Source organism: Physeter macrocephalus, chromosome 21 (assembly GCF_002837175.3).
Source record: "Physeter macrocephalus isolate SW-GA chromosome 21, ASM283717v5, whole genome shotgun sequence".
Classification (NCBI taxonomy): Eukaryota; Metazoa; Chordata; class Mammalia; order Artiodactyla; family Physeteridae; genus Physeter; species Physeter macrocephalus.
Window position 1 is genome coordinate 106,051,286 of NC_041234.1, and position 25,039 is coordinate 106,076,324.

General features: G+C 38.1%; 1 protein-coding gene across 1 annotated transcript in view; it reads left to right on the forward strand.

Moving 5' to 3' along the window:
- The window catches only part of PABIR3 (PABIR family member 3), a 71,448-nt gene that overhangs the window by 36,474 nt on the left and 9,935 nt on the right, over positions 1-25,039 (forward strand). Inside the window, exon 9 of the mRNA XM_028482339.1 lies at positions 948-1,097. Within this exon, the coding sequence (XP_028338140.1) occupies positions 948-1,097 (150 nt within the window). The remainder of the gene's footprint in view (positions 1-947; positions 1,098-25,039) is intronic.

Here is a 25,039-nt window from a genome sequence, read left to right on the forward strand (position 1 = left end):
GCATCGGCAGGCGGACTCTCAACCACTGCGCCACCAGGGAAGCCCCTATTTGTAGTTTTTTAAGGAACCTCCATACTGTTCTCCATAGTGGCCTTATCAATTTACATTCCCACCAACAGGGCAAGAGGGTTCCCTTTTCTCCACACCCTCTCCAGCATTTATTGTTTGTAGATTTTTTTGATGATGGCCATTCTGACTGTGAGATGATATCTCATTGTAGTTTTGATTTGCATTTCTCTAATGATGAATGATGCTGAGCATTCTTTTATGTGTTTGTTGGCAATCTGTATGTCTTCTTTGGAGAAATGTCTATTTAGGTCTTCCGCCCATTTTTAGATTGGGTTGTTTGTTTTTTGATATTGATCTGCATGAGCGGCTTGTATATTTTGGAGATTAATCCTTTGTCAGTTGCTTCATTTGCAAATATTTTCTCCCATTCTGAGGGTTGTCTTTTCGTCTTTTTTATGGTTTCCTTTGCTGTGCAAAAGCTTTTAAGTTTCATTAGGTCCCAGTTGTTTATTTTTAATTTTATTTCCATTACTCTAGGAGGTGGGTCAAAAAGGATCTTGCTGTGATTTATTAGACACATTTTTAGAAGTGGGGTTTTGGCGTTAGATTAAGAGGTATTAGAGATATACATAAAAATGCAAGCTTGGAAAAGAGTCATCTTCTGCCCCATCTTTTCTATCTTGGATTTTTGAGTGCTTTGTTAGGCTGAGCATATTATTTAAAAGTGTGCCAGTAAAGCAAGTTTTAATGATCAAAATGGGAAATACAGTGAATGGATTTTTATTACTGTTACTGTTGGTTTTGTTTTACTGCTCTTATGAAACTGCTCTTGTAACTAAGGCCAATTCTTTGCTTCACATATTTTGCATTCATTTGTAGACAAAGCACAGAGATCTCTTGAATTCTGTTATCAATGAGTGGCATTTTCTTTTTCCTAGTCTATCTTCAGATGCTCTTGATAGAAACAGCAGCAGTGCAGGGTCTCTTCATAATTCACCAGCTAAAATCAGCACTGTCACAAACTCTCCTGTCTTGCCTTCTGATTCTAGCTCTCTATTTATTCTAGCAGATGAGCTTTTAACTAAGTGGTTTACCTATCCCAAGATTCTCCCCAATAGAGCAATGGAGAAACAAACATGTACTCGCTTGATCTCTCTCTCTCTCTCTCTCTCTCTCTCTCTCTCTCTCTCTCTCTCACACACACACACACACACACACACCACACATTGGAGCAATAACAGGGTTGTATGTGGTATAATTTAGACTATTTCCTATTTATCTTTTTTTCTCAATTTCCTAGAATTCTGTTTATCTATGGAACTTGCATGTCTAATTCCTGGGTATGCCCTTAAAAGCAATGTAGTAATACTTTCAAAGATGTTTTCTAAATAAGAAGTATGTTGACGATATAATCATACATCTTCAAGTTGCTAATGTATAGAAATATGCTGTACCTTGCTTAAAAAAAATAATTGAGAGCTCTATTTATGTGAATTAAAAAATAAATAAAATTATACATTCTAATGAAATATTGTTCCATTAATCAACAGGTAAAATGATTTTTCAAATTATGTACTGAATATTTATGCTAGTTTTTAATATTTTCAGTAATTGCTAGTTTCCATTTGGTAAGAAAAAATCATCTATCAAAAGCAGTTTTAAAACTAAGCTAGTTATACTGTACTGATTCAAGGATTGCCAATTTTTGACATGAATCTGTGGATGTTTAATTTGTTGGGGAGGAATAGGTAAGGGAAGCAAGATGAATGGAAGCTAATTGAATTGCAAGAATACAATATGTAATTGGGGCTTCACTCAATTTGTACTTAACCTGATTATCCCTGATCAATTTTGTACTCTAATTAAGTGTGGAAAAAAGACAATGTGGATAGATTGTGGTCTTTTACATTTCTATGAATTACCTTTTATTCATCATCATGACTACTGATTTGATTAAATATAGGCTTAATATGTTAGGGCTTTTCTGCAAGAAACACGCACTTCCAGTTGTTCCCAAAGGGCTATAAAGGTTTGTTTAAAACCCAATTTTCTATTCAAAAGTCTTAAGGATTTTTTATTTATTTTTAAAATTTTATTTATTTATTTATTTATTTATTTTTTTGGCTGCCTTGTGTCTTTGTTGCTGCGCTTGGGCTATTCTTTGTTGCGGTTCCCGGGCTTCTCATTGTGGTGGCTTCTCTTGTTGCAGAGCACGGGCTCTAGGCACGCGGGCTTCAGTAGTTGTGGCACTCGGGCTCAGTAGTTGTGGCTCGCGGGCTCTAGAGCGCAGGCTCAGTAGTTGTGGCGCACGGGCTTACTTGCTCCGCGGCATGTGGGATCTTCCCGGACCAGGGCTTGAACCCGTGTCCCCTGCTCTGGCAGGCGGATTCTTAACCACTGTGCCACCAGCGAAGTCCCAAGGATTTTTGAAATAAGAAAAATCATGTATTAAAAATTTTAAATATAAAATAAGTGCTTTAGGTAATTGGGGGTAGTATTAGCATTTTGAAAAATAGAAATGTATCTTCGTGAAATGAAGTTGAAAATTGGTTTAAAGTTCCTCAGCTAATGAAGGTAAGAATGGCTATCTCAAATATTTATTAAACGTTTTTCCTTGTCATTAGAAATAATCAGATTGATGGAAATCTGATATAGGTATATTCCACATGGGAAAAAGATTGGCATCAAGAATTTTTTGGCAATAGCCCTGATGGAATTGATTAGAATGTATATGTACGGCGGGGGGGAGATTCTATTCACCTATGAATAAATGAAACTGAATATTTCTGAGATGACTGGAATCATATGGTCTCCTGAAACTGGGATAGGATTCTACAAATTGGCTAAGGACAAGTGAACTATCAATATTGCCTTTGTTACTTAGCTTCTTGCCAGACTTTAGTGGACGAGTTGTGAACATATAAGGGGGCCCTCATGGAATGAGGTGTGATTGCAGTGGTGTTCCTTGCTGAAATTATAGATCAATGACAGAGAAAACGGTCCCCATGCGCTATTGACACTTCAGCAAAAAAAGTTTTTCAGAATGATCAAGTACAAAGACTAAGGATGGAGAAAGTGAACAATGGGGGTGAGACTACTACTCATTTGTGTGAGGAACTTTCATCAATAATCCTGGTCATCTTGACTATCTCATCTCAATATACTTTTTTTTTCAACTCAGACAATTTCTTTCACTCTATTTGGTTAGTTTTTATTGTTTTAGTTGAATCCTGGGATGCCACAATCACTATAGTATGCTCAGAATTGAGGACTTTGTAGTTGGTTTTCCATTCTGTTACCTTTCGAGCTTTTGTATTGGGGGGCTCCATATCTTAAATGATTTTCCATTTATTAATTTTCAGACCAAAGCAATTCTAACTTTTACATGAGGTATTTTGTGGTTGGTTTTTTAAAATTACGGAAATACTATGTTTTGTTATCCTAAACATGCCAAGGAATTGTCATGCCAGTTTTCCACAGGGAAGGACATGTATTAGTTTCCTAGGGCTGCCATAACAGAGTACCACAAACTGGGTAGCCCAAGACAACAGAAATGGATTATCTCATAGATCTGGAGGCCAAAAGTCCAAGATCAAGATGTCAGCAGCATTGGTTCCTTCTGGAGGCTTTAAGGGAGAATCTGTTAATGTCTTTCTCCTAGTTTCTGGTGGTTGCCAGAAATCCTTGCCTTGCAGACATATTACTCCAGTCTCTGTCTCCACCATCACTTGGGATTCTCCCCTTGTCCCTGTGTTTTCACATGGCCTTATAAAGACATCAGTCATTGGATTTGGGGCCCACCCTAATCAGCATGACCTCATCTTACCTTGATTATATCTGTAGAGACCCTATTTTCAAATAAGGTCACATTAACAGGTGCTGAGGGTTAGAAATTCAACATTTATCTTTTTGGGGACACAATTCAACCCACAACAGGATAGTTTTGGTATTTTGATTGTTCCAATTTTCTTAAATTAGTTTTTAAAATCGTCTGTCTTATAACCCATTTTTTTAAAAAATGTAAGAACAAGAGGTGATCATATTGTACATAAGTGTTTGTATGTCTTCTTCCTATATATTATAAACGTATATATGTGTATATATATGCTAGTTTTCACATTGTCACTAAGAGGATAAATGAAAATGGAAATAGTTTTTCATATATTTTTAAAGCATCACTTTTTAACCCTTAAATATGTGTTCATGTTCAATCAAGTATTCCTATTTTACTTATAACCTTATAAAAGAGCAGCACTCAGGTACATCCTAACATGAAAACTCACTGCAGTAATAAATTAGATTCTCAGACCAGGGGGAAAAAATATGGTTCTTAAAATTTATAATGACTAAGTCAACTAATCAAGCTTGTAATTTCAAGTATATTCAATAAGTATCTAATGTATACTTTCTGTGTACATAAACTATACTTAAAACTGTAGGTTATATGAAGATGAGTGAGATACTATTGCTATCTTTAAGCAGGATAACATAAGTGCAAAGATAATGGTACAAGGCAGTCTAAGATAATATGACTATAAATACACATATGAAAGGACCTCTGTACTATAAAAGTATGAGAGAAAGACAATATTGAAATCACAGAAACTTAGAACTTAAAGGATTTTAGAAGTCTTTCAATCTACCTCTCAATGCAAGAATCCTTTTAAAAACTCCAGACAGGTTACCTTTTAGCCTGAGTTTGAAACCTTGTGATTTCAAAGTGACCGACTGAACTCCCTCACAGGCCAGTTCATTCTATTGTTGGACAACTCTCACTATTAGAAAGCTCTTACATTAAAAATGGGTATGGAGTTCGAATTTGTATCTACGTGGCCTGTTTCACTGGCTCTTTAGAACTGAGGCAAATAAAGTGAGATATTAAAAGCACATGAGTTAAGATTCTAATTCTGCATTAATCTTTGTCCCTGCTCCTTGAATTATTAGTACTCCCACTACAGGATATTTAATCTCATCTGCTAAATGAATTTTTAAAATTCACCTGGAAGCAACTATATATAAATATCCATGATGAAAATGCATGTATGGTACTTTGGATATCTATGGAGAAAACTAATTATTACAATTTGCCTGAAGTGTTTTTAAATATTTTAAATCTTAAAAGTTGAGCTTGAAAAATATATCATATAGGTAGACTTCACTCTCAGGTAGTTGAAATTGTGCATTTGTAAAAGGCCAGAGAACAATAGGTTGCTCTGGCAAAAAGGTAGCTTTCTTTCTCTTAAATTCCATGGTATCTCACAGCATTTCTTAAAATGTGCTTCTTAACCCAAGAGTAAATAAGCTTGATTTTTACAAATGTCCACAAGGTATAGGTGGAAAGGAATAGGAATCATATAGGAATATAGGAATCTTGGAAACTTGCTCAACTTTCTTAATAATGGGAAACAATGGCCCTCGTCTCTCAGAAGAAATGTGTTAAACTGATGCAGTTATTAACTGAATCCCATAAATTGCCCAATAAGCTATTGTATGAAATCGGAGATCTCTGTGGCATTACTGAGAGCAAAGCAAATTGGTAACATTGGTTCACACAAACCTTTTAGGCGAGGGAACAGCCTACATTATTAGTGAGTACAGAAGTCAGGAAGCCTGACTTGTAGGTCCAGCTCTGTCACTAGCTCTGTATGACTTTGGGCAGGTCACGTCACCTCTCTGGGTTTCATATTTCCAATCTGTAAAATAGAGTTGGACTAGATATTTGTAAGATCCCTTCTGCCTCTTAAAATTTTATTGATTCTGTAAAAACATCTGCCTTCATCTTTGCTAGCACTACAGCGAAAGTCATGATGACATTAAACTTCAGAAGGCCTTAAGAAAATATTTAGGACATTAGAGAGCTTTGGACCTAATATTTTGATTTTTTCTGGCAACAAGAAACTCATTTTGTTCAGCCTCATCAATAGTTTCCTCTCTTCTATGAATTATGCATGCTTTATGATGAAATGTGGAAAGCTAATTTCCCCCTGGTTTCTTGTTTTGTGTGGATAGATGATCCTCTAAGGATTTCCATATTAATAACAAGCTCCCACTGACAAAACACTAATCATAAAATTTTCTTTCTACTATAACTACAGCTTGAGACAAAACAAAATAAAGGTATACTTGGTATATTTGTTTCAAAGAAGCAAAGGAGACAAGGCCAAAAGCAACATCAACTATAAAAAATTCTGTCCCAATACACATTTGGAAGTACTCAGCTAGTACTAAAAAGCAGATAACCAGCAAAATAGCCTTTTCTTTTTCCTTGATAATTATTATATGGCTATAAGAAAAATTTCTTCCTCTAACTTCAGTTTAGTTGATTTTTTGGCATGACTCGTGTTTGGTAACTCTCTATTGAACACAAATGAAAAAGGACACACTTGAAAGTCGCGAACAGCTGGTCTGTGACTTTGTGCTGAGGAAAGAAATATTTTGAAATTACACTATCCAGCAGAGGAACCTAAATATACTTTTCATTTCTAGTCCCGCTTTCCTGAGAGGAAGGGTTTAGTTTGCTTCCTTAGCTAGACATATTAAACTCTGCAGTGGTTTACATCAAGTCTTATTCTTAGATAATCTTTTCATAAGTGTGAGGTCTTTGGAGAGGAAGGTGCTAAGGCTAGCATGTTCGGGCTGTCAAGGGAAGTTCAGCTAAAACTCCCTTAAACTTGATTTGGAATACATTTCCATGCCACACTGATTAGCAGAGATTTTAAAAATTTGATAGTAGACAAGGCTGTTAAGAGTGTGGGGAAAGTGGTATTTGAATTCACTGTGGTAGATTCCTAATGTCCTTTCTGGAGGAAGTTTGGTAGTATGTATGAAAAGCCTTCAAAATGTGTACATCTTTTGATATAGCAACTCATAGGAATTTTTCTTAGGGAAAAATATAGGACAGGTTGAAATGGATGTCTACTGTAATGTTCTTTGTCACTGTGAAAAACCTAATGTTTTTAACAAATGGGGCTGGGGCAACTGAATATCCACGTGCAAAACGATGAAGTTAGATTCCTACCTTATGCCATATGCAAAAATGAACTCAAAATGGATCAACGATCTAAATATTAAGACCTAAAACCATTAAACTTTTAGGAAAAAGGGGGTAAATCTTTATGACCTTGGATTTGGCAATGGAGTCTTAGCTGTAGCACTAAAAGCATGAGCAACAAAAGAAAAAAATAGATTAAATCGAACTTTATAAAAATTAAGAACTTTTGTGCATCAAAGAACATTAACAAGACAGTGAAAAGACAACCTATAGAATAAGAAAAAATATTTGTAAATTATATCTGATAAGGGTTTAATCCAGAATATATAAAGAATTCCTATAACTCAGCAACAAAAAGATAACCCAGTCAAAATATGGGCAAAGGACCTCATGAATAGACATTTCTCCAGAGAAGATATACAAATGGTCAATAAGCACATGAAAAGATGTTCAACATCATTAGTTATTAGGGAAATGCAAATCGAAACCACAAAGAGATACCACTTCATACATGAGGATGGCTATAATCAAAAAGACATATGGGGCTTCCCTGGTGGCGCAGTGGTTGAGAGTCCGCCTGCCGATGCAGGGGACACGGGTTCGTGCCCCGGTCCGGCAAGATCCCACATGCTGCAGAGCGGCTGGGCCCGTGAGCCGTGGCCGCTGGGCCTGCGCGTCCGGAGCCTGTGCTCCGCGGCGGGAGAGGCCACAACAGTGAGAGGCCCGCGTACCCCCGCGTACCGGGAAAAAGAAAAAAAAAAAAAAAAAAAAAAAAAAAAAAAAAAAAAAGACATATGATAGCAAGTGTTGGTGGGGATGCAGAGAAATAGGACCTTCGCACATTGCGGGTTGGGATGTAAAATGACACGGCAACTGTGGAAAACAGTTTAGCAGTTCCTCAAAATATTAAACATATAATTATCATATGATCCAATAATTCCACTCCTTGGAAACAAAGACTCAAACAGGTACTTGTATGCCAGTGTTCCTTGCAGCATTATTCATTCACAATAGCCAAAAGGTGCAACTTGTGTCCATCACCAGGTGAATGGATAAAAATGTTGTATATCCGTACAACAGAATATTATTCAGCCACAAAAAGGAATAAAGTTCTGACACACGCTAGAACATGGATGAACCTTGCAAACATTATGCTAAGTGAAATAAGCCAAACACAAAAAGATAAATACTGCATGTCGCCACTTACTTAGAATAGACAAATTTGTAGAAACAGAAAGTAGATTACAGGTTACCAGGGGCTGGTGTGAGGGAGAATGGGGAGTTATTCTTAATGGGTACAGAATATCTGTTTGGAATGATGAAAAACTTTTGGAAATAGATGGTGGGAATGGTTGTACAACATTGTGAATGTAATTAATGCCACTGAATTGTATACTTTAAAATGGTTAAAATGGCAAGTTTTATCTAAAAAACAAAAAACGTAGTGTTAACACTAAGGGATCAGTTAAGCCAGCACTTATCAGGGTGTTTTATAAAATGTGAATAAGTAAGTGTCCTGAAGAATTAAAGAAGGGAGAGGCCATGGAGAATCTATGGTCAAGTAAGTTTGGGAAACTCCGTTAAATCATTTCTTTAACATTGTGAAAGCCCAAGAAAGGGGATATGGTATGGAGCATATTCAAACTATTTAACCTAAGTTCTCTTTTTTGAGGGTCATCTTGTGGAATTGATGTTATGTAGAATGCCCTTTGGGAAACATTGGATTAAACAAATTACGGTACATTCATTTCATGGAAATCTCTGCACCCGTTAAGAATGATGACATGGTCATATATTACTTGATATGGAAAGATGTTTACACTGTATCATAAAGTAAAAAAGCAGTGTGATTAATGGGATCTCATTTTTGTTTTTAAAAAGTATATATATATATTTTATAGGGATCTATAACAGAAAAAAGTCTTGTAAGGCTATATGCCAAAATGTTTATGTCTCTGGGAGATGGGAAGATGCATCATTTTGTTTTCATTTGCATTTCTCTTTGCTTGTCTGTATTTTCAATTTTTTGCACATGGCATATCTGTTACTTGTATAATCAAGAAATAATAGAAGTTAAATATGTTTTAGAAACTCATATGCAGTTATTAATTATGTGAGGGACAGGATAAGAGCACTCCCTTACTGCTATTGGATTCTTCGCTTACTTCTATTTGAATTTTCACTGAAGGGGAGTCAAAGAGCCTTTCAACTATTGGAAGGTTCTACTCATTCAAAAATTCCCCCAGATACTGAACTAAAATCTGTCTTCCATCCTTTGGTCTTAATTTGTCATAGGGAATGCCACAAAATAGGCAAAGTCTATCACCTCTCCCATAGATGTAGACTTTCAGGTGCTTGGCAACAGCTACCATGTCTAGACAGATCTTTTCTCCGCAAGGTTTCCATTCTAGTCTTTTTTCTCTAAGATGGTTTCCAGGCCTTGTTACCATCCTGGTCATTAGCCTCCAGTTTGTCAGTATCCTTCAAGTGTGGCACCCAGAAATGACCACAACACTCCACACTTGTTTTTCACATTTCATTATCAGTTCCTTAAAGATTGTGATATTATTAGATCCCTCTGATTAAAAAAGTAATTTCAGAATATTTCCCAGTGTGGTGTGACTGCACTCTGAATCCTATCCTAAGATTACATATGAGAGATACTCAATTATCTATTTTTCCCATCTTTTAATTTCTAAAGCTGTATAGATGAATAAAATATTCCAGATCTGTTCCTCATCTGATCTCCTGCATTTATAAAAACCTTAGTAGAATTTTCTACCATTTATAAAAACCTTAGTAGAATTTTTTACCAAACACCGAAAGGAGAACGAGAGAGCTTCCACACTGATGGGCAGGACAAGGGATTCCCCGTAGTCTGGCCAAGGACTCTGAAGAACCTCTTGTCCTATACCATTTTCTACTCTTTGTCCCAGTTATTTGGTACCAGTTTTTTAGATAGGTCAAGGTGCATCCAGAGTAATTGGCCTCCTTACTGAGAGGCACCTCACAAGATGACAGTGACAAGCCAGGGTTCATGGTGATGTACTGGAATATCATTTCTTGTCATTGATCTGATCCCAGATCTCCCAACCAACCTAGCGTATATTGGCCTCCTTTCCAGCCTAACGAATCCTTTCCTTTTATTCCTTTTGCCAATCCTTCCACATGGTAGGCACTATTTAAAAGATCCTGGTTAACTGTATATACCAGCTCCAAATAGCATTGGCCCAATGCCTTCCACCATGCATATGTTCCTATGTGCTTAGTTTTGTCAAGAGAGTAGCTTCCTAATCGTAGAGACTGCATCTTGGTACACAATTTGCACAGAATACTTAATAGTCACACTTGCTAAGCAGATATAACTTTAAATTTTCAACTTTTGAAGAGTTTTCATTTATGCTATTTTAAAAATCAACTCTGTTGAGATATAATTTACACACTTACTCTAAGTTTCACCTATTTTAAGCTTGCAGTCAAGATATAGCCACTTCCATTGTCACAGAAAATGTCCACTGACCCTTTGTAGTTAATCTTCCTCTACTCCTACCACTGGCTCTAGGTTACCACTGATCTCCTTTTCTTCATCACTACAGATTAGATTTCTCTTCTATAGAATTTCATATATATGTATAAAATCATACAGGGGCTTCCCTGGTGGCGCAGCGGTTGCGCGTCCGCCTGCCGATGCAGGGGAACCGGGTTCGCGCCCCGGTCTGGGAGGATCCCACGTGCCGCGGAGCGGCTGGGCCCGTGAGCCACGGCCGCTGAGCCTGCGCGTCCGGAGCCTGTCCTCCGCAACGGGAGAGGCCACAGCAGAGGGAGGCCCGCATACCACAAAAAAAAAAAAAAAAAAAAATCATACAATATATACTCTTTTGTGTCTGGTTGCTTTTGCTTAGAATGTCCTTGAAATCCATTCATGTTGCTTCCTGTATCGGTACTTAGTTACTTTTTATTGCTGAGGTGTGTTTCATTGTATGTATATGGTACAGTTCACCTTTTGATGGACATTTGGGTTGTTTCCAGTGGGCGTTATTACAGATAAAGCTGCTATGAATATTTGTGTTTAAGCTTTTGTGTAGATGTGTATTTTAATTTCTCTTAAGTAAATACCTAGTAGGATTGCTATATTATATGGCGAGTGCATGTTTAACTTCATAAGAAATTGCCGATCTGTTTTCCAAAGTAATTTTACCATTTTATATTCCCACCAGCAATGCATGTTCATTTATGTGCCTCATGTATGTAGTTTGTTTAAATAATATTTTGATTTTGAAATCCTATTTTTCCAAAGGATTTGTTGTGTTAAATGTTGCTTGAGATAAGAAAGCCATCAATGAGAGTGAGGAAATATGTTTAAATATTTATTTTATCAAAAATGCTCATCAGATTATATTTGTTTTCAAAGAATTTACCTTGTATATCTTGGGTTTTGGTATTTGGCCTAATGCAATTATTCATTACTGTTTAAAATGATCAGCTAAAGGGAATACTTCCTTCAAAAGATAATCCTGTTTGATTTAGAAAATAAACTGACTTGACTTTCTCCAGAGGCTTCTGAGATTCTTAGGAATAGCATCATATGACTTCCCACTTCTTTTAGATAACTTCAAGATAAATTCATAGATAAATCATAGTCAGTTCAAGAGAATCTATGGCCTGCTAAAGTCTCAGGGACATACTAAATGTGTATGTAGGCTCCCAAACTCCCTCACCTACTGGCAGGAGAAGAGTCTGACTTTCATAGGGATTTGCCAGTGTCCTGTTGGTTAGGGGGTTGTGGGTACCTGGAAAGCTATGAAGCATGGTATTAGCCTTTGGATCTTGGTGACAAGGAAGAAAGAAGAAAAAAAATGCAAAACAAAATAGTGGATGTACTTGGTCTATTTCATCATACCCAAGATCCAAGCGTTTAATAGAGCACATGTTACCAAGCAACAAGCTTTGCTAATTTCACTTTACCAAAGAGGAACTCCAGCAGAAGTGCCAGGGTTGTCTGAGTCTTGTCTGGGACTCCTCAAGTGTTGGGCAGGAGAAGGAAGCTATTTGTGTACTAGAAAATGTGGTACCACATTCACCAGGCTATCAACTAAAGGATTTTGCTGTCTCCTTTCCTACATTGTGAAAGCAGGGGTGGTGTACTTGCCTTTAGGGATGTCTATCCCATCGTAGATGGTCTGCAACAAACAGATCCAATACTGTTTTCCTTCGTGACATAGGACCCACATAATATCACATTTGAGGACTATTGGGGGTCATTAGACAGTGCTTGCTCTTATGTCAGAGATATAGCCCTTCAGCGCCTGGTTTTTCTGTTTCCATGAGAAGCTTTTCTTCAGTCTCCGATTTTCTCTAAGCTATTTAAAAATATTATTATTTACTCCATTCAAAGATTCATCTTCCCTTTAGAAATCAAATATTGAAGGACTGCATTACTATATTATAGTGAACTTTTCTTGGTTGTAAGCCTTTCAGGGAACCTGGCTTCATCTGTGTGACTTTCTGGGAGTCTCATTATTCAATGATAACTGAAACCAGGAAAAGATATATCTCGGGTTCAGATTCTTAGGTTGAGTGGTTCAAAGTCCCATATTATTTCTTACGAATGAAAGTGGCTTTTTTTTTTTTTTAGAAACAAAGCTCACTTCTCAGGAAGTTGAGTAGCAGTACTACACTTTCAGAGACTAAGCATGTTAACAGAAACTAGGCACTGTCTCTCTGCTGATGTATTCTTTATTGTATTTATATTCTGTTTCTTTCCCCAAAGGACTTGAATTAGAGACAACCGAAGTTGATAGCTTGTCTTCAGTTTTGTCCCACCTTGCTTTCTGTTGCCTCTTTCCCTCCAGCTGCCCAAGTGCCAGCCTTCCCTCCTTCTGCTGCTACTTTCCAGGTCTGCCCTCTTCCAAGAGGGGCCGGGGCCGGTGCTCCAGAGTTTCATCTTCTTCCCCTCTTCTAATCAAAACTCCCATCCTAGCGAGTCTGTAATCAATTTGGACATTCTGATTAAAGTTCTTCGCAGGAAAATTAAAGTGACCAATAAATTTAACTCTGAGGGGAGGTGTTTGTATTTTAAAGCAGTAATCTAGCTCTAACCTCAATCACTGGATTTTGTGGGGTTGGTGGTCAGGGGATGATGTAGCTGGAAGCTTCTGTTCCCTTCCTGTCCCCTCTCCAAGTCTCCCCCAAGCACGACATGGAGTAAGCAGAAGCCATGGGCCCTTCTCTCCTATATTGACTTTTATAAAAAATAAAAATAAATAAAATTTTAAAACTTTTTTTTTAAAGTTTATATTTTATAATAAATACTCATAGAAAAATTGGAAAAGTCAAAGAACTACAAGATTAAAAATTTACTGATAGTCTTAACTCCCAGAGATAATCAACAATATTTTGATGTACTTCCTTCCAGTCTTTTCTTCTATGCATATTTTTGAAATATTTTTGTGATCATGCTGTATATATAATTTTATGTGTTTTGTTTTACTTATTTAAAATCTTAAAAGTTTTTTATGTTATTATAAACTCCGACTAGAAACTATAAGTATATAATTTCTTCAATTAGACCCTCATTTGGGGGCATTTAGGTTATTTTCCTTTTTAAAAAAAATGAACTATAATTGACCTACAACACTATGTTAGTTCCCTGTGACTCATTTATTTTGTAACTGAAGGTTTGTACCTCTTAGTCTCCCTCACCTATTTTACTCATCCTCCCAACCCACCTTCCCCTCTGGCAACCACCTGTTTGTTCTCTGTATCTATGACTCTATTTCTGTTTTGTTATGATTGATTGTTCATTTGTTTTTAGATTCCACATCTAAGTGAAGTCATACGGTAGTCTTTCTCTATCTGACTTATTTCACTTAGCACAATACCCTCTAGGTCCATCCATGTTGTCGTAAATGGCAAGATTTCATTCTTTTTTGGTTTTAGTTTTTAAAAAAAATTTTAATTTTTTTGTATCTTTATTGGCATATAATTGCTTTACAATGTTTTGCTAGTTTCTGCTGTTAGTTTCACAACAAAGTGAATCAGCTATACGCATACATATATCCCCATATCCCCTCCCTCTTGAGCCTCCCTCCCGCCCTCCCCATCCCACCCCTCTAGGTGGTCACAGAGCACCGAGCTGATCTCCCTGTGCTATGCGGCTGCTTCCCACTAGCTATCTATTTTACGTTTGATAGTGTATATATGTCCATGCCACTCTCTCACTTCGTCCCAGCCTACTATTTGTTTTTCTCTTTGATTTACTTCACTCTGTATGACAGACTCCAGGTCTATCTACCTCATTACAAATAACTCAGTTTCATTTCTTTTTATGGCTGAGTAATATTCCATTGTATATATGTGCCACATCTTCTTTATCCATTCATCTGTTGATGGACACTTAGGTTGCTTCCATGTCCTGGCTATTGTAAATAGAGCTGCAATGAACATTTTGGTACATGACTCTTTTTGAATTATGGTTTTCTCAGGGTATATGCCCAGTAGTGGGATTGCTGGGTCGTATGGTAGTTCTATTTGTAGTTTTTTAAGGAACCTCCACACTGTTCTCCATAGTGGCTGTATCGATTTACATTCCCACCAGCAGTGCAAGAGGGTTCCCTTTTCTCCACACCCTCTCCAGCATTTATTGTTTGTAGATTTTCTGATGATGCCCATTCTAACTGGTGTGAGGTGATATTTCATTGTGGTTTTGATTTGCATTTCCCTGGTAGTTAGTGCTGTTGAGCATCTTTTCATGTACCTGTTGGCCTTCTGTATGTCTTCTTTAGAAAAATGTCTATTCAGATCCTGTGCCCATTTTTAAATCAGGTTGTTTGGGGTTTTTGTGATGTTGAATTGTATGAGTTCTTTGTATATTTTGAGTATTAACCCCTTATCAGATATATCATATGCAAATATCTTCTCCTGTTCATTAGGCAGCTTTTCATTTTGTTGATAGTTTCCTTCACTGTACAAAGCTTTTTCGTTTGATGTAGTCCCGTTTGTTTAGTTTTGCTTCTGTTTCCCTTGCCTGAGGAGACATATCTGAAAAAATATTGCTAAGACCGATGTCAACAGCATACGCCTATGTTTTCTTCTAAGAATTTTATGGTTTCAGGTCTTACATTTAAGTCTTTAATCCATTTTGAGTTTATTTTTATATATGGTATGAGAAAGTAGTCAGTCTGGTTTGATTCTTTTGCATGTAGCTATTCAGTTTTCCCAGCACCATTTATTGAAGAGGCTGTCTTTTCCCCATTGTATATTCTTACCTACTTTGTCATAGATTAATTGACCATATATGTGTAGGTTTATTTCTGGGCTCTCTATTCTACTTCATTGATCTATGTGTATGTTTTTGTGCCAGTATCATACTGTTTTGATTATTGAAGCTTTGTACTGTAGTGTGAAAGCAAGGAGTGTGGTACCTTCAGCTTTGTTCTTCTTTCTCAAAATTATTTTGGGTATTTGGGGTCTTTTGTGTTTCCATACAAATTTTAGAATTATTTGTCCTAGTTCTGTGAAAAATGTCATTAGTATTTTGATAGAGATTGCATTGAATCTGCAGATTGCCTTGGAGAGAGTGGTCATTTTAACAATATTAATTCTTCCAACCCATGAACACAGTATATCTTTCCATCTGTTTGTGTTGTCCTTAATTTCTTTTGTCAGTGTCTTATAGTTTGCTGAGTATACGTCTTTCACCTCCTTGGTTAGATTTATTCCTAGCATTTTATTCTTTTTGATGCAATTATAAATGGGATGGTTTTCTTAATTTCTCTTTCTGATAATTCATTGTTAGTGCCTAGCCATGCAACAGATTTCTGTGTATTAATTTTATATCCTGCAACTTTACTGAATTAATTTATTAGTTCTAATAGTTTTTTGGTGGTGTCTTTAGGATATTCTAAAGTATCATGTCATCTGCAAACAGTGGCAGTTTTACTTCTTCCTCTCCAAATTGGATTCCTTTTATTTCTTTTTCTTGTCTGATGGCTGTGGATAGGACTTCCCATACTATGTTGAGCAAAAGTGGTGAGAGTAGTCATCCTTGTCCTATTCCTGATCTTAGAGGAAATGCTCCTAGCTTTTCACCATTGAGTATGATGTTAGCTGTGGGTTTGTCATATATGGCTTTTATTATGTTGAGGTATGTTCCTTCTATACTCACTTTGTTGAGAATTTTTATCATGAATGGATGTTGAATTGTGTCAAAAGCTTTTTCTGCATCTACTGAGATGATCATATGATTTCTATTCTTCAGTTTGTTAATGTGGTCTATCACTTTGATTGAGTGATTTGTGGATATCGAACCATCCTTGCATCCCTGGGGTTAACCCCACTTGATCATGGTGTATGACCCTTTTGATGTGTTGTTGGATTCAGTTTGCTAATATTTTGTTGAGGATTTTTGCATCTTTGTTCATCGGTGGCCTGTAATTGGCCTGTAATTCTCTTTTTCTGATAGTGTCTTTGTCTGATGTTGGTATCAGGGTGATGCTGGCCTCGTAGAATGAGTTCAGAGGTGTTTCTTCCTCTTCAACTTTTGGAATAGTTTGAGAAAGATAGGTGTTAAATCTATATCCTCATTATTGTCCCCATTTATTTAGGAGGAAACTGAGGCTTGGTAGAGTTAATCACTTGCCCAAATTTCCTCCTAAAAAATGGGAACAATAATGGTACCTACAGCACAGAATTACTGTGAAGATAAAATTAATTATCTGCTGCATGTAAAATGCTAAGCTACCTGGCAAATAATAAGCACACAATTTTAAAAGTGCTGGTTGTTACTGTTCTTATTTACTAGCTGGTCTCTGTAATGAAGGGAAGAGGCCGGTCCTAGTATCATCCAGTACCCCCTTCTAGGCCCTCATGGAATGCAATACTGGGTTTCCATTTATGCTGGTGTTATAAAACTTCATTTAAAACAAATTTAATTCGTGAAAGGTAAGTTGATTTAAAGAAATCGTTAGGTATCAAGTATCAGGTGGTATGTGGATATGGCACAGATGATGATGAACATATATGAATGCCTACCTCAGTGATTCCTCATTACTAGAATAAGTTTAAACTCTGCAATGGGGTAGCCACTCTATTTAATATTGCACTGTGCAATATTAATAATTAGTATTTAATAACAATATATTATAATATTAAAATAATATAATAATTCTGCTCCCAGCACTCCTGATCCCCTTTAGCCTGCTCTACCTTCCCTTTTCTCTTTTCACCTTCTAACACTGTCTGTAGTTTACTTATTACTTTTACTGTTTGTATCTCTTCACTAGAATGAATGTAAGCTCCCCCAGGGCAGGAATCTTTTTCTGATTTTGTTCACTAAGTGGATAAAGTGCCTAAAACCATGCATGGCCTGTAATAGATAGTCACTAAATATTTAGTGACTGACTAAATGAATAAATATGGCATTCACAGTCCTTTATAATCTGGTCCCAATTTATCTACAGCCTCACCTCTTGTCCTTCTCCCCTCTGTGTGTCACTGATACTAGCAGTTTCCCATGCACCCCATTTGCTCCCCCATCTCTGTGCATTTACTCATACTCTTTCCTTTGCCCTGAAAAAATAATCATGGATCCATGCAAATATTTAGTTATAAGAATGTTCTTCACAGGCTGGGTTTGTATCAGTGAAAAATTTGAAAACAGCCTCAATATTCATCAATAAGGGATAAGTTAGAGAAATCATGGTAACTTCCACTTGAGGAAGGACAATTTGACAATATCTATGAAAATTACAAATGTGCAGAGCTTTTGAACCGGCAGTTATGCTTTAAGGAGTTTATCCCACAGATACACTTGCTCATGTACCAAATGAATATGTGCTGGTGAGTCACTGCCGGGCTTTAGTCACTCCTATTAGACACAACACTGACAGAACTCATTACATTATTATGTAGAGCTATATTTATTGATGTTGGAAGATCATAATAGCTAACATTAATTCAGCTTGCCATGTGTCAGGCACTGTGATAAGTGTTTTTATATATTTTTATCTCATTGAATCCTCATAACAGCCCTGCAAGGTGGTTACTACAATAGTCCTCATTTTACACAGGAGGAAATGGACTCAGGGATGTTAATTTACATCTTAGCAAAGCTAAGATGTCTGAAATATAGTATGACAGCACATTGTGTACTATGATCCACTTTTGTAAGAAAAAAATACATATAGATATGTAAATGAATATATGTGCATATAAAATGATTGGAAAGAAATACACCAAAATATTAACAGTTACATGGTGGGATTGTGGGGGGTTTTTATTTTCTTCTTTTTACTTACCATTATTTTCTGAGTTTTCTGTTAAATTTTGGGGCTGACTTAGAGGGAAGAAGTGAAGCCCGGAGGCATGAATTACTTGTGTAATTTTAAAGATGACACCAATATGAGGGAGGAAGTGTTTTTAGGCTGAGAAGGAAAAACTAGCAGGGAGGGAGAGCTTGCCCAAAGGGAAAGAGGATGGCCCCTGGGGCCAAGTGCAGGAGAATGCAAGAGGACTTAGTGTCAAGGGCACAGGTGGAAGAGGCAGCCTTGAGGAGGAAGTCCCTTGTTCTCTTGAGGCTGAGGGGTGGGGGATGAGCAGGCATCAGCGAAAATGCAGAGATCCAAGGAAGGGCGAGGTAAAGAGCCCAGAGAATCGAGGGAGTTCCTGCTTGGTGACCTGTGTCCTGTCACTGAAACCCAAAGCTAGGCCCTCAACTGAGGGGTCGGGGTGAGAGTGGGGAAAGGGACCTGAAGAGAGGGAGAGGATTTGGAGCAATCAGTGAGAGAAATTTGATACAGATATATAAAAGGACTGCCTCGCAGCCCTTGGGGCCCCGCTGAGGCTGACTGGCCTGGCTTTGTAGCAGAGCCAATCTCATGACCGTCTCCAGCGATAGTTAGCAGGCTGGGACTGGGGGATGGAGAGAATGGATGGTGGGGTTTTCACAGGGCTGAGGATTGGCAGAGCAGGTACTACAGAAGGTCACGGGGAGAGTGAGTCCAGGGATCAACACTAGCATGGCTAAGACAGCCGATCACGGGGCCAGCTTGGAAGGAGGAAAGGAAGCCGGCAGGCTACGGATGACCTCTGGGCAAGGAAAAGGGGAGGAAGAACAGGCCGGTGGTCGTGTGGCCAGAGTGGTAGCGAGAGACCCATAGGAGGCTGAGGTCAGAGAGGTGTTTCTGAGTTTGATATGTTGAAATGGTCCCCTACAGGGCCCTTGGAGGAAGTGGAAAGGAGCAGCAAGAAAACTGCGCATGCTAAAAGGGTGACGACAGCATTAAAATAACTCCTACCCGATTGAGGGCAATTTGGCAATATCTATCCAAATTACAAGTTCATGTTCCTTTTCATCCAGCAATTCAGCCTTGAGGCATTTCTCTTACAGATATAAACACTTACTTGCTTTGATGCAAGATGAATGCGTAAGGTGAGTCATTGCAACACTGTCTATAGCAGCAACAGATTGGAAACAGCCTAAAAGTCCACCAATAGTGATTTGATTAGTTAAATAAATTGTGGCTCTTAAATGGAATGCTAGGTAGCTGGAAAAAAGAGGAAGCTCTTTATGTGCTGATATGGAATGATCTCCAAAATATTTTGTTAGTTGGAAGAAGCAAGATACAAATCAGTGGGAATAGTTTGCAATCTCTTTGCTAACATATGCGTAAAACGTCTCTGGAAGGATACATAAAAAGCTGTTAATGTCCGTTTCCTCTGAGGAAAGAGAGCTGTTGTCCTTTCGCTTTGTACGTTTTTTTTTTGTTTTTGTTTTTGTTTTTGCTTTATGGAAGTGTAATTACAAAATAAAAACTGTATATATTAAAGGTATACAACAGGATGTATCTTTTGAATTTTGAGCCACATGAATATATTACTTTACTGAGAAAATTAAGTAAAAACATTATAATACATATGTATATATAATATGAATCTCTTTTATAGGTATTAAATCATTTATTTAAAAGCACAACAAAAACTCCCACCAGAGATTTGCTTCAAATTAGTTTGCCAGGGTAATGGGTGGGGATTTGGATGAAATGAAATTGATTGTCAATAATCGCTGAAGCTGGGTGATGGGTATATGGGGGTTCATTTTCTTTTGAAACATGAAATTGCCATTGTTGTGGGTCAAAAGTTGTCACAGTTTGGCGGTTTTATGTGGCTTAAGCCAATGCTGTTCTCATTATTTTTATAAATTTTCCATAATATAAAAGTTTTCAAAGAAAGGAAAACAATGAGCCCTCACCAGGCCCTTGGTAGGAACATTCATGTACTTTCTCATCCTGGCTCTTATATCTAATAATTGAGTGGAAATTCCCATTCCCCCGTTGACTTCTGAAACAGCGGTACTGCCTTGCTGATTTCCCTTCATTGTGGAACCCAGCACTGTTCTCAGGATTTTTCCTATTAACAACAATCTCTCCCCATCCTGTTGTGTGTTAATTGGGTACTACCTTATCCTTATTGCTGGTAAAGCTCATCCTGTTCTTGAAAAATCACTTCTTTAGTTTCTTATAATCACTTAATGTCCTCTTCCTGCCTCACAGTCTATTATTAGCAATCCTAGCTAATTTGGGGCCATGCCCTTATCCAGGCTACTTCTATTGATATTTATCAATCTAGAGGCTGATGTCTCTAGGACATTCAGTTTTCGCACCACAAAGTTCATCCTAAGTCATCAGTAAGCACACTTGTGTTCAACCTTTCAGCGTCAGGTGTTTTTGCTTATGCCTGCACTTCTTATGTTACCTCGGAGACTATGGTGATTTTGGCCTGGCCCCTGACACCTGCTAATCCAGGCCTTGTTGTCTGTCCTCAGGAGGCACCTCCTGTCTATAACCCACAGTCTGTTGGTCAGCTCTGCTTGCATGTCCTACTGGCACCCCAAACTTAATTAGTTCCCCTGACATTAATCTTCTCCTTTACCTCGTCTGTAAAGAGACTTCTGCAACCCCCTCACCCTAGGAGGTCTGGATTTAGCACACCTCCTCTGTGCCATCCTTTATCACATTGAATTGTGCTGGCCTCTTTTTTGTCCTGCCAGCCCCAGACCATGAGCTTCTGGGTTAAAGACAGAGACCATGTCTTGTTCTCCCTTGAATATCATACCTAGCACAGCATCAGGCACTATGGTTAAATGCTCAAAATAATATATTTTCAAAATTTTAATTCAAGATATTTTCAACTTACAGAAGATCGTATGCAAAGGTAGTAAAAAGAAATTTCACATACTCTTGATGAAGATTTATCTATCGTTAGCATGTTATTACATTTACCATTGTCTCTCTACGCGCGCGCACACACACACACACACACACACACAAACACACACATTTTTTTCTGAAACACTTGAGAGTAAGTTGCAGACATCCTGTCCTAATCCTCCCTAATACTTCAATGTGTGTTTCCTAAGAACATTCTGTTATATAAACACAGTAAAGTTAGCAAATTCAAGAAATATAACACTGATACAGTATACTATTATAGAATCTACAGGTCATACTCAAATTTTGTTCATTGTCCCAAGAATGTCCTTCATAGCTGGTTTTTGCCTAGTCCATGTTCCAGTCTCGGATCACCTGTTGTATTTGGTTGTTACGTCTCTTAATTCTGTTAAATCTCCTTAAACCTGGAACAGCCCTCAACCTTTCTTTGTCTTTCATGACATCAACATTTTGGAAGAGTACGGGCCAGTTATTTTGTAGAATGTCCCTCAAATTGGGTTTGCCTGATGTGTCCTCATGATGGGAGGTTATGCATTTTTGGCAGGAGTAAAACATTAAAAAGGCATACAATGAATTTTGGTGATGTTGACTTTGATGACTTGGTTAAGATGATGTCTGCCAGGTTTTTCCACTGTAAAAATACTGGTTTTCTTTTTGTACTTAACTAATGTATTGGGAGGTACTTTGAGACTACATGAATACCATGCTTCTCAGAAAACTTTCACTCACTAGTTTTAAGATTCATTGTTGACTCTTCCCGAAATCGGTTATTACTATGGTGGTTGCCAAATAGTAATTTTTGAAATAATACATATATATTGGTTAAGTGAATCACTCATTTGTCCCACAGAAGGGATGCCTCTTTGCTAGGACAGCAGCCTCTGGCTGGCAGCTTGGCTCTAAAGCACAGTGATACTTTGCAGTGCTTGGAAACCTTAGATGAGGTCAGCTCTCCTACAAGCCCTGCTGGCCTTTATCAGGGTCCAAAATGGACTCCATGGCTTTCCCAAGATGGTCTCCATGCTGTGGGCTAGCAGCAGTAGCTGTTTGAGGCCCCATGCCTTGTGGGTCCCATGCCTGCCTGCTCTATTTTCCATCAAACTTGAGAGCAGAGGAGGTAACGGGGGTACTTTTGCCTTTCATTTGGACTTGTTTGAAAAACGCAAAATGGAATTCAGTATTCTGCACAAGCTCTTCTGCCATTCTGGAGACCCACATCCTTAGGCACTGGAGTCAAGGCATCATTTTCATATGGATTCATGTAGAGAAGAGGAAAGGACACCATGAGTACCCGGACGGCAGAGGGAAGTACGTGGTAGGCCTATTTCTGTCTGGGGACTGTAATAGTTTGCTACGGCTGCTGTAACAAATTACCACCAACTGGGTGGCTTAAAAGAGCATAAATTTATTCTCTCACAGTCCCAGAAGCTAGGAGTTTGAAATCAAGCCTCTGGGGAAGGATCCATTCTTGTCTCTTCCAGCTTCTGGTAGCCCCAGGCGTTCCTTGACTTGTGGCCGCATCACTCCAATCTCTGCCTCCGTCTTCACATGGCCTTCCTCCCTCTGTGTCTGTGTGTATCTTCACATGACCTTCTCTCTGTGTATGTGTCTATGTCCAAGTTTCCCTCTTCTTATAAGGACATCAACCGTATTGGAGTAGGGCCCACCCTAATGACATTAGTTAAACTTGATTATATCTGCAAAGGTCCTATTTCCAAATAAGGTCACATTCACACGTACGCAGGGCTACGACCTCAACGTATCTTTTTGAGGGACACAAATTAACCCATAACAGGAACCATGTCTGAAATCCGATCCATTTGAGAACACGAAGTGGAGTGCCATTCCCTGTAATGCTTCAGCCCAGTATAACAACTCTCTGTCCTTCTGACTCACTCTTGGTTGGTGTGCCAACAAGTAAGGAAGGAAAATGGGAGAACATGCTCAGCGCCATTGAAATAGGCTTCAGACATAATTTTCAAGTGATCACAAGCTATTCATGTAACCATTACATACAGGACGATAACAGAGAACAGTCACAGTTGCAAGTCTCTTGCCCCTGCATTCCCTCATAGAATTCTCATAATTAGGATATAAATAGATTTGCCACCATTTGACAAATGGCGAGCATGAGACCCAGAGAGGTAAAGTAACTTCCACAGGTCACACAGCTACTGCTAGTAAGTCCCATGCAGGCCAGGACCGTGTCTCTGAAGCACAGAGCCTAGCCCCATGCTAAGCACTCAGTAAATATTTATGGGCTGAATGAGTGAACAAATGACAAAATCTGGGCCAATAGCTCTGCTCCTCAGTTCCTGATCCACTGCTCTGTTCACTGTACCTCACAAAAGAGTATAGACTAAGGTGTGGTCCCAAGACAATGACTGGAATATAGATGTGACTGGGTCAATTTCAGATTCTTCTGCTATATTTGATAACCTTCTGAATTCTGTGGTAATAAGCGTGTCAGTCTGGAATTGATTTTTTTCATGCTTCACACCTGATAAACTGATCAAAAAGCCATTTTGCCAAGATACATAGTCACTGACTTTACTTTTTTTCACTTGCTATGTCCCTAGGCTAGCATTTATTTATTTATTTATTTATTATTTATTTATTTTTAACATCTTTATTGGAGTATAATTGCTTTACAATGGTGTGTTAGTTTCTGCTTTATAACAAAGTGAATCAGCTATACATATACATATATCCCCGTATCTCCTCCCTCTTGCGTCTGCCTCCCACCCTCCCTATCCCACCGCTCTAGGTGGTCACAAAGCACCGAGCTGATCTCCCTGTGCTATGCAGCTTCTTCCCACTAGCTATCTATTTTACATTTGGTAGTGTATCTATGTCCATGCCACTCTCTCACTTCGTCCCAGCTTATCTTTGCCCCTCCTTGGGTCCTCAAGTCCATTCTCTACATCTGCGTCTTTATTCCTGTTCTGCCCCTAGGTTCTTCGGAACGTTTTTTATTTATTTATTTATTTTAGATTCCATATATATGTGTTAGCATATGGTATTCGTTTTTCTCTTTCTGACTTACTTCACTCTTTATGACAGACTCTAGGTCCATCCACCTCACTACAAATAACTCAATTTCCTGTCTTTTTACGGCTGAGTAATATTCCATTGTATATATGTGCCACATCTTCTTTATCCATTCATCTGTCAATGGACACTTAGGTTGCTTCCATGTCCTGGCTATTGTAAATAGAGCTGCAATGAACATTGTGGTACATGACTCTTTTTGAATTATGGTTTTCTCAGGGTATATGCCCAGTAGTGGGATTGCTGGGTCATATGGTAGTTCTATTTTTAGTTTTTTAAGGAACCTCCATACTGTTCTCCATAGTGGCTATATCACCTTACATTCCCACCAAGAGTGTAAGAGGGTACCCTTTCCTCCACACCCTCTCCAGCATTTCTTATTTCTAGATTTTTTGATGATGGCCATTCTGACCCGTGTGAGGTGATACCTCATTGTAGTTTTGATTTGCATTTCTCTGATGATTAGCGATGTTGAGCATTCTTTCATGTGTTTGTCGGCAATCTGTATATCTTCTTTGGAGAAATGTCTGTTTAGGTCTTCTGCCCGTTTTTGGATTGGGTTTGTATGTTTTCATCTAAGAGGTTTAGAGTGTCTGGCCTTACCTTTAGGTGTTTAATCCTTTTGGAGTTTATTTGTGTGTATGGTGTTACGGAGTGTTCTAATTTCATTCTTTTACATGTAGCTGTCCAGTTTTCCCAGCACCACTTATTGAAGAGGCTGTCTTTTCTCCATTGTATATTTTTGCCTCCTTTATCAAAG